The sequence below is a fragment of the Tarenaya hassleriana genome, unplaced genomic scaffold (genome assembly GCF_000463585.1).
Source record: "Tarenaya hassleriana unplaced genomic scaffold, ASM46358v1 Cleome13, whole genome shotgun sequence".
In the NCBI taxonomy this organism is placed as follows: Eukaryota; Viridiplantae; Streptophyta; class Magnoliopsida; order Brassicales; family Cleomaceae; genus Tarenaya; species Tarenaya hassleriana.
Window position 1 is genome coordinate 1049852 of NW_010963495.1, and position 9699 is coordinate 1059550.

A 9699-nucleotide genomic window follows, 5' to 3' on the forward strand; every position below is an offset into this window, starting at 1 on the left:
ATCAGATGTATTCAAACTCCTGCAATTACAATTCCATTTAGGACTTAATTTTTTTATCAAATTAAAAAATCCGAAAAAGTAATTACGATATTTACTAAAAAAACAAAACGTCTCTGGCAAAATCTCTGAACCGAGAAAGAGAGAGATGGCTCAGTCACAAAATCAGCATGTGTACGTCGTTTCTTTAGTGCTATATATATACCTATATATATATATTCAAAAGGCAATAAATAAAAATAAAATAAAAATAGTTTTTTTTTTTATAAAACAAATTTAGGCAAAGTGCAGATTAAGAAAAAAAGTGAATCTATATATAATAATGTCAGAGGCATGAAAGGAAAAACATCTTAGTAGTATCCAAGGCCCTCTCTCTCTCTCTCTCCTTTTCAACTTTTTCAGTTACTTTACTCTTTTTTACCCCTTCGTTTCTTTGATTCTCATCATACATACAACGAGATTCACACACACGCATACATAAATACATATACATATATTCTTGTGGAGGTTCATTCATGCATTACAATCACAGAGACGAAACAATCTGAATCAGGGTCGTCGTCTGTTCGTGTTGTTTGATTTGATCAAGACGATCATTTCTGGGCATCCCTGTTTTCGTGTAGGCCGTTTGGTTAACGAGGAAATCTGGGTTTCTTCTTTTCTTGGTGGATATGGCGATACAGGCGGAGCTGAATTACGATTCTCGGAATGCCAGTAATATTGGGTTTCCGTTGACCGGAGGTGGGTCGGAGTTTTCATCGATCAACAACGTCCGATTCGATCAGTCATTCATCAATCTCCAGTCTGAGAAGAACATGAATCAGCAAGCCCTGTTTCATCAACAGTGTCAATCTCAGAGCTTTTTCGCTGCCCACGTGGAGAAACAGAGGCAAGAGGTCGATCAGTTCATAAGATCGCAGGTTCGGATTCAATCTCCTCGCAAAAAGGTTTATTTTTTTTATGTTTTTCTTCGGGTTGAATCATGGGCACTGATTATCTCTTTGTTTTTTTTTCATAGAACGAGAGATTGAGGGTTGTGTTGCAAGAACAGAGGAAGCAACAGATAGAGATGATCGTGAGGAAGATGGAAGCGAAAGCCTGGGTTTTGATGGCTCAGAAAGACGAAGAGATCGCCAGAGCTTCGACCAAGAAAATGGAGCTGGAAGCTCTGTTGAGGAAGATGGAGATGGAGAATCAGACTTGGCAGAGAATGGCGCGCGAGAACGAAGTCATGGTCGCGACGCTCAACAACACGCTCGAGCAGGTCCGGGAGAGGGCCTCCTGTTTCCCGGCGGCGGAGGACGAAGGATCTTGCTGCGGTGGAGGAGAGAGTTTCCCGGCGGCGGAGGCGAGGGCTTGTTTGGACGGCGAGAAAATGGTGATGAGCTGCAGGAATTGCGGGTGTAGTGGGGAAACGTGCGTTCTGTTTCTGCCGTGTAGGCATCTCTGTTGCTGCACGAACTGCGAAGCGAGTCTCGATCTTTGTCCCGTTTGTAAAACCCCTAAGAAAGCTACAATCGAGGCCTTGATTTTCTAGGGAAAATTTCCTGAAAACCCTTCTAGTTTTCCCGAGAAAATTTTCTGCTCCCGCTCCCCAGTTTACCCTGTTTTTTTCCGGCGAAAGAACGAGATGGGTCTATCTGGCGAGGCCGTAACTTTCCCGGAGAGAATCCAAGGCTGTAGATTTCAGAACGACCAACGATTCCCCCGGGAAATTCTGTTGTAATTTTCCGGGAAAATTTCTAAGGAGTAGGAAAACAAGTAGCAGTATTATTAGAACATCTGTTAATTTGAGACTTGAAAGAGTAATCCTCGTAGGTTTTTCTTTGTTCCATTATTTTTTTAAATTTTTTACTTTTTTACTTTAGTAAAGATCAAAATCAAGCCAATCGATTTGAACAGAGGATATTTTCCTCCCAACGGTTCTAATTTTGGATCATACAGTATATATTTTCATAACAATTTATTTTATCTTGTTAATATTTTAAGAAAAACTATCTATCTATTTTTTCTTCTCATTTTCATAATTTTGTTTTTAGTTCAATTTTTACATTTTACCTTTTTATCATTTTGTCTTGTATTTTTTTACATATATATATATATGTATTCCTAATTTAAAGATCCTTTAGTGATATATATATATATTAACGTTTTTCTAAATTGCTTCGTCTATCCTATTGTTCTATTATTTTTAATATAATTTTTCTTTTTGAATAAGAACATAAAAAGTAAAAACAATTACTATGTTTGTAAACAAATTTTCTATCTTTGACATTTTCCTTTTTCGTACTCATTCTATTTTATTTGTTTCTTTTTTTTTTCTTACTGGTTATTAAAATACTTATCCCCAAACGAAATTAACATTTATCAAAACCACAATTTACTATCATCTTTTAATATAAAACTTGGACAAGTCCATAATTTATTCGTAAAAAGTAACGAAAAACCAATAAATTGTTGCATAATATTAATAGTTCTTGTGAAATATTAAAAAGGCTATGTCAGCCACGAAATGCCAATAGATTTATAAAATATTTAATTTCTGATATTATAGGAGACTGTCTATACACGACTTTCCTTTTTCTTTTTAGTATTTTTTTTCTGACACTGACAAGGCATCCTTTGTTTTGTATGTGATTCAGTCGATGTACTTAATACGTATGAACATGTGGAAATTGGTAACGATTAGACAAGTTTCGTGTGAAATGATCCGATTCTCGTTCACAATATTATCCTATAGTATTTATATATATATAATATATATATATTTATAGGTTTGTATTTGCCCGTTGTTACCCAAGAAAATTATGAAAACCCCTCTGTACTTCACAATTTATGTAGGAAAATATCATTTTCAGTCAAAAGAATCTTCTATATTTTCCGTATTTTTAGTTTTCAAAATTATTTTAAGACTTTTAATTATAATTAGGTGAAATTATATTGTGTGAGAAAAATAGGTGAATTGATTGGTCCTTCTAAAATAAATAATTATTTAAGATAATATACGTGAAGAACGACCATGTAGAGCCAAAGAAAAAGAGAGAGAAAATCAATAGTGAAATCAGTTTTTTTCTTCAATAAATACGTTATTAGTTATATTTATTTATCAAAATAAAAACCATAATGTTATAATTGGTCGACGTTTAATAGATGAGTTGATGGGTTATTTGGGCCTGAATGCTATTTCTCAGCCCATTAGATTTTTGCCCCAGTATGAGATTATTGGGCTTTTGGGCCTTTTACTTGCGAAGATTTCACAGCTTGGTCATGGATTCACTACCTTAGTCTAGGCTTGACCAGTTTTGGTTCAGCCCAATAGAAACTTATCCGAATTCAATATCATATAAAAAATTGAACTGTTAAATTTTTTAAAAATAAAATTTTAAACGGAATATAAAAATAACAAAAAATCTAAAATTTCGTTAAAAAATAAATTTATTTTATGGTATATAATATTTTTTTTTGTTAACCGGTTAGTCCGAAACGCTAAGTATCCACCCTTAGCCGATATCAACCTTCCAACCATATACAAAATCTTAACCTTAAATTTTATAAAATAATATATGTGTATATATATATATATATATGTGTGTGTGAAAGGAATCTATCATATATATATATGTGAAAGGAATCTATCGATTTCATTCTAAAAAAAAAATCTAAATAATCTGAATACAGTCGTTTTTTTTTTGGATAAAGAATCTGATTACAGTATTATGAAGATTTCTTAGATTAGATCTAAAACTATTCTTTACAATGTATAATGTTTGTAACTTCATCAATCCACACCACTTTTTTTTTTTTTTTTTTTTTTTTTTTTTTTTAAAAAAATTGCAACAAATATTTATAGAAGGAAAACAAAAGTTATCCTCACGAGAGCGCACGTACTCTCCCCTTTATCAGTGCAGACTTTTTGCCTCCGAACTCATCAGGGGAGAGAGAGGAAGGGAGGGGTAGACGCCATGGAAAGGCTTCTCCAGTCGCCATCTTCGTTCTCCATAGCTCCGTCGAAATTCCAATCCAGGGTATCTTCTTTGCTTCCCCGATTGCCCCGTCTCCACTCGCCGAGTCTCACATTCGCTTCTTCTCGCCTGCCCTATTCCTCCCGAGTCAACTCGATTTCCTGCAGCCACTACCAGAACCCGACTCCTCATTCCTCTACAGCATCGGTTCAGTCAAGCGATTCCTTGTTTGGGCCTGTTTCTTCTTCTTCCAAATTCGGTTCGGCCGATGGATCGAAACCTAATCCTGGGTTTCTTGAGCGGATCGCCAGGGGAGCTTGTGAGCAGCGAAAGGTATCGAATTTACGCAGCAGTTGCGTAAAAACTGGGATTCTCTTGATTTACTTGGCTTGCTGTTTGTATCGATGTTAAATCTTCATTTCTACGTTTTGTCACATCTCCGCTGGTTGGCTGCGACAAATTTTTTTGTTGAATTGTGGGTTGGTGTTTTAGGGTTTTAGGGGTTTGGGTTACAGTTCAAGTTTTTGAAGCTTTCAACTTGATGGCGATTCTCCCTTGATTTCAAGCTGGTGAAGCATAACGTATGATTCCTGTTGACGGCAAAGAATTATTCGTACCTGACATTTTTTTCTGGAAGAAAACTTCAGATTACTTTACAATTTGTGCTTCACCAGCTTGAAGGATCATGGAATCTGATGCTAGTGATTCCAGAATCTTGTGTTTTCTGGCTTAGTGATCATCAGTTGATGCTGTATTTGTTTCTGCAACATTCAGCATTCGTTTTCGTGGTTACATTCTGCAATACACTAGCTGCATATTTGTCTGAATTATTGTTTTATTCTGCAGAATCTTTTTGTGTTTTAATTCTTTTTCCTCATTCATTTAGTCCTGTCTGTGTAAATCTCTTCTAGCGGAATTCATATGACGTACGGATGAACCCATGCTCCTTGTCTGTCCTGTGCATCTACCTGTTATGACAAAACACACAAGTCATGCGTTTTTAGCCAATCAGTTACTGTTTTTCTTACATCTATTGCCCAAACTTGATGGCAAGTATGAGCTTGGATAGGAAGGACATGGCCACTCCATGTAATTCAACTCCGTCTGTTTTTTTTGGGTAGCAACTCCTTTTTGTCGCTACTAGTTGCTCATGTTTGGGGTTGTGCGATGATTCGAAAAGCCCTTGCGTGTTAATCCTTTTAGAACTTTCAAAGTTGAAGCTTTTTCTCTGATCCATCTCTGTTGTGGCATTATCTCTCCTGTCAGTGCTGTCAATGGATTTATTCAATGTTTGCTAATGTGTGATTTTTTTTGCAGTTCATTTCTACGGGAACTCTCATACTAATCTCTGCAATTACTGTACTTTTGCTCAACCCAATTATCGCATCGCCTGCTTTTGCGAGCTTTCAAACCGCTACGAAATCTGGAGGCGCCGCTGTTGGTAGCAAACTCCTCAGGACCGAGTTGCTGAGCAGTGCATGGACGGGTTTCTTTGCGGGTTGTCTGCATACGCTCTCAGGGCCCGACCACCTTGCTGCTTTGGCACCGCTTTCAATTGGGCGAAGCAGAATGGAGAGTGCTGCTGTTGGAGCTCTCTGGGGATGCGGCCACGACGCTGGTCAAGTCATCTTCGGTTTACTGTTTTTACTTCTTAAGGATCGGCTTCACATTGAAGTCATAAGAACTTGGGGTACAAGAGTGGTGGGCCTGACCCTTCTTATCATTGGTGCCATGGGGATCAGAGAAGCTTCCGAAATTCCGGCTCCATGTGTTGCCTTGGAGAATGGCGAAACCGACATCAACAGTCTTCAGACGGAGAAAACCTCGACCCCGAAAAAGAAAATAGGGTTTGCAACATTTGCAACGGGGATCGTTCACGGGTTACAGCCGGATGCTCTGATGATGGTTCTGCCTGCATTGGCTTTGCCTTCCAAGTTGGCAGGAGCTGCATTTCTCACAATGTTCTTGGTTGGCACAGTAATCGCGATGGGAAGCTATACGGTGTTTATAGGGTCTTGCAGCGAAGCGTTGAAGGAAAAGGTCCCGAGGATAACCGAGAAACTGACGTGGGCGTCTTCTCTTGTAGCCATCGGCCTCGGGCTGGCCATCATCGTCAGCCAGTTCTTCGGGTTCAGCCTTTACTGAGAAGCCGCCATGATAGAACACTTTCAGGTCTGAACTTGATCTTTGATTCTTTGTATTTCTAAGAAGAAGAATTTCGATTGTTTTCGTCTATTGCTTATACCAGGATCAAACTCGTACGTAGCTTCAGAATCTCCCCTCGGAAAAACGTTCCTGTTGTTTTCTTTTCTCTATTATATTATTCTTATAAAAACAAGATATATATATATATATATTTATGTGTATAAAATCAAAGAATTTATGAATTACAAAGCCAAAACAGTTTATTAGTACCACTGAATATCTCAAGACAAGGTTTCATGTTATATATAATTAACGGACACTACACCATAACATATACCCTCTCTCTCGAGTTAACACAGTTACATCATAGAAGCTCCTCCAAGAACGATTTCCCTTTGAATCTCTCGCCTTTCGATCCAATCCCCTCTAGCCTCAACCCTTCTTTCTCGAGCTCGGCCACTCGGGCTCGAGCCTCTTCGACCCGAGACCTGGCCTCGGTCACTTCCTTCTCCATCCGAGCCAAATCCGCTTCCTGATCTTCCAACGCCGCCCTCGTGGACCTCACCTGTTCCACGTGCCTCTCTCTCGCCCTGTCCACGTCCTTGAACTCCGCAAACTCCTCCAGCACTGTCCGGAGCCATCCCACTTCGATGTTCACCGAGTCCAAGTCCTTTAGGACAGCGAGCATCTCTTTGACTTTGACTTTGGTCAACTGGGTAACCGGGGTTGACTTCAGTTCTTGGACCAACAGGCATAGGCACTCGAGGTAACGAGCTCTCATGGAGGCTGATTCGAGCTTGCAGTTAACGGCTATGTCTCCGTGTTTGTCGATGATGGAGGTCAAGATGGCCGAAACAGCTGGTCTCACTCGGTATTTCCCCACCGAGACACATGATTCCGACAGTACGGATTCAAGTTCGATCTCTTCTCCGAGAATCTCGTTGTTCTCTTCGTCATCATCATCATCATCATCATCATCTTCGTCATTGCTTTCTTCGTCGTTTTCATTAGATCTTGGCGGGCTTAGAAAACTGAAGCTCCTGATCTCACCAGCCGATCCATTCTTCTCGTCATCGGCTTTTTTTTTTGATACTGGCTTTACGGCTTTGTTACTATCAACAATCTGCAGAAGATCAAACAAGAAAAACGTCAGGAATTTCGCGCTCGTTTGATCTATAATATAACGCCTGAGTTCTGTTATGCGTGCCTACATCTATATATATACACACACACACACAATATAGATGATAAATTGGAGAGTGCAGAAAGAAATACCAGGTCTTTTGGAGATAGAAGAACTGTTTCCGAGAGCTGTTCTTGCTTATGATTGAAAGCTTCATCCCGTGAATACTTCTCTGCAGGGAGTTCCTCGGAAGACACAGAAGAGAAAGACGACTTCTTTTCTTCGAGAAACGTCTTCTTCTTTACAGCATTGGCAGCAGCAGGAGGAGGCATTGGCCGATGATCCTTTGCAGAATGATTGTTGTTGGCGTAAGCGTTGTTCTGATAGGGTCTCGAGGCATATGGAGACGGTGGCACTGATTCTTTCTTTTTCCTACCGAAGCTCGCTGAGAAGCTAAGAATCTTCGAAGCTGCAATAAACAACACAACTATCAGAAAAAAAGGAACAGTTCTTTGAAGGAATTAATGGCAAGCCCATGAAAGCAAAAGCCAAGATCAACAAGAACAGTAAAACGGGTCAACCCGCCACAAGTTATCCCTCGAAAACCCGAGAAGACACAATTAATACTCGTCGCGGTAACACTACCGGCTGCAATAGAAGGACAAAAGTGGATTAAATGGGCATAGGCAGGACAAGAAGGGGCAGGAAAATGACAGCAGCATTAGATCAAATCCCAAAGTCTTGAGTTAATACATCAGCTAAGGCGTCACACTATATGTGAATTTGTCAAAGGAATACATCATCCATCACACCATATAGATAAGGCTAACCACATTCATGATATGATATGGGTAATGGATTTCAAGAGAGAATCACCTTGCTTCTTTGGATGCTTCCTTCCATGACCTTGTGCGATTCTCTCTAAACAAGCCGAAGCACATTCATGGAAAGGATTTGAGGCATATACACAATCCGGATGAGATTTACGATTGACCTCCATAGCTTTTTTCTTCTCAATGGACAGCTTCAATCAAATGAACTAACTGCAAAAAAGAAGAAAAAACCCTTCTTAGCATATAACTTGTTCAAGGAAACAAACTCGGAAACAACCAAGAATTTGATGCACAGCCCGAAGAAGAAAAGCCTATAAGCATACAAAACCTGTTCAAAGAGACAAAACCTCAGAAACAAACTATGAGCTGCCTTAAGTTGTATAAATCGGTCAGAAACCAAACACGGGACGTATATAACAACGACTCCAACACGATTGGATTCCGTCCTGGTTTCACCAACCATTCACGCTTTTATGTCAAAAAGGAAACAGAAAGCAAAGTGGGTGTTTTGGTCTAAGCGATCAAACACCGGAAAATAGAAAGCTAGCAAAGTTTTACCAAACATACCCGGCAAGAAATTCTCAGATCATTGGAGAAAACTATCCCCCAAAAATGCCTATCCAATATATAAAGGGAGATAAAAGACAGAAGAAAACAAATGCAAGATTTTTTTCCTCCCTCACCCAGAAAGTTCTGAATTGTGCGGACATGGCAGAAGACCCTGTAATTTTCAGGACGGCCCACTATTATTGACTAAGAAAAAGGTCTGGGTAGATTATTTTGACCGGCGTAGTCTGAATAGACAAAGCAAGCTTTAGCCCCACCGAGAAAGTTCCAAATTTTCCATTAAAATTCCCTGATGTAAATTTGCCAGCAAACAAACAGGGCGCAAAACAATAAAACAGAACGCAAACCCACATGCCAATCTTCGATAAAACCAACAAAAAACTCAGACCCACAATTCTCTGAGAGGAGAAGATTCAGATTTTCCATTAAAGTTCCAAACTTTCCCAACATAAACCCACATACACACAAGTGCACATAAATGTACCTATGTATATGCGCATAGATAGAGAGATAGAGAGAATCAGAGGGAGGGATACCGGTAGAGTTGGAAAGCGAAAGAAGGACTTGGCCGGGGGAGGAGAGAAGATAGGAATGTAAATATAAGGTATATGCTGTGTATATATAGTAAATCTCGTGTATGGGAGGTCCTGTCTTCGTGTACGTTTGACCAAAACGTAAAAAAGAAAAGAACGAAACTGAGGAGCAATTGAAAATTGGCCGACTGACCATTAATTGCTGGAGGATTGGAAATGGCACCAAGCCATCAATCTTCCAGAAGTTGACGAGAGGAGAGGAGAGAGAGAGAGACGCGAAATGAGAACATGAAAAAAAAAGTAAAAAAGGGATAAAGAAAGTTTTTTTACACCTACTGAGCAACGGGCTCCTGCATGAGCCACGTGCGCTTGCTCATTCACACGTGACATCCCCATCTCTTCTCCTTTGGAGGTAAAATAACATTTATATCTATTTAATTTTCGTTAGAAATGTATATATATAGATAGTTTTTTAAACAAATCATTAATTATAAAATTTATATATAAATTATGAACTTAACAACAACATGACATAAAAC

The 9699-nt window shown here is 39.2% G+C and overlaps 3 protein-coding genes across 8 annotated transcripts; 2 read left to right on the forward strand and 1 right to left on the reverse strand.

The window, feature by feature from the left end:
- The first annotated feature begins 356 nt into the window (after positions 1–356).
- LOC104807374 (probable BOI-related E3 ubiquitin-protein ligase 3) lies at positions 357–1959 on the forward strand. Its single transcript, XM_010532613.1, has 2 exons — positions 357–917; positions 1016–1959. Exons 1-2 carry the CDS (start codon positions 669–671, stop codon positions 1532–1534), a joined length of 768 nt encoding a protein of 255 aa, XP_010530915.1. The 5' UTR covers positions 357–668; the 3' UTR covers positions 1535–1959.
- Positions 1960–3854: 1895 nt separating this feature from the next.
- Positions 3855–6301, forward strand: LOC104807375. The gene is made up of 2 exons (XM_010532614.1): positions 3855–4292; positions 5277–6301. The coding sequence occupies exons 1-2, from the start codon at positions 3960–3962 to the stop codon at positions 6102–6104; spliced, it is 1161 nt and encodes a 386-aa protein (XP_010530916.1). The 5' UTR covers positions 3855–3959; the 3' UTR covers positions 6105–6301.
- A 41-nt stretch (positions 6302–6342) lies between these two features.
- Positions 6343–9374, reverse strand: LOC104807376. Of its 6 annotated transcripts, none has more exons than XM_010532620.2 (4): positions 9354–9374; positions 8104–8270; positions 7380–7696; positions 6343–7227 (listed from the first exon to the last, which is right to left on the reverse strand). In XM_010532620.2, the coding sequence occupies exons 2-4, from the start codon at positions 8225–8227 to the stop codon at positions 6469–6471; spliced, it is 1200 nt and encodes a 399-aa protein (XP_010530922.1). In that variant the 5' UTR covers positions 8228–8270; positions 9354–9374; the 3' UTR covers positions 6343–6468. The 6 variants fall into 6 exon arrangements, with proteins under 6 accessions (XP_010530922.1, XP_010530917.1, XP_010530921.1 ...); XM_010532615.2 differs by lacking the exon at positions 9354–9374 and adding an exon at positions 9164–9344; XM_010532619.2 differs by lacking the exon at positions 9354–9374 and adding an exon at positions 9112–9129.
- Positions 9375–9699: the final 325 nt, after the last annotated feature.

Coding starts and splice junctions, on each gene's coding strand:
- LOC104807374 (XM_010532613.1), top strand. CDS start 669: ATGGCGATACAGGCGGAGCTGAATTACGATTCTCGGAATGCCAGTAAT. Junction 918..1,015: donor ATCAGTTCATAAGATCGCAG/GTTCGGATTCAA, acceptor TTTTTTTCATAG/AACGAGAGATTGAGGGTTGT.
- LOC104807375 (XM_010532614.1), top strand. CDS start 3,960: ATGGAAAGGCTTCTCCAGTCGCCATCTTCGTTCTCCATAGCTCCGTCG. Junction 4,293..5,276: donor GAGCTTGTGAGCAGCGAAAG/GTATCGAATTTA, acceptor TTTTTTTTGCAG/TTCATTTCTACGGGAACTCT.
- LOC104807376 (XM_010532620.2), bottom strand. CDS start 8,227: ATGGAGGTCAATCGTAAATCTCATCCGGATTGTGTATATGCCTCAAAT. Junction 7,697..8,103: donor GAAGCATCCAAAGAAGCAAG/GTGATTCTCTCT, acceptor TGTTTATTGCAG/CTTCGAAGATTCTTAGCTTC. Junction 7,228..7,379: donor TTCTATCTCCAAAAGACCTG/GTATTTCTTTCT, acceptor GATCTTCTGCAG/ATTGTTGATAGTAACAAAGC.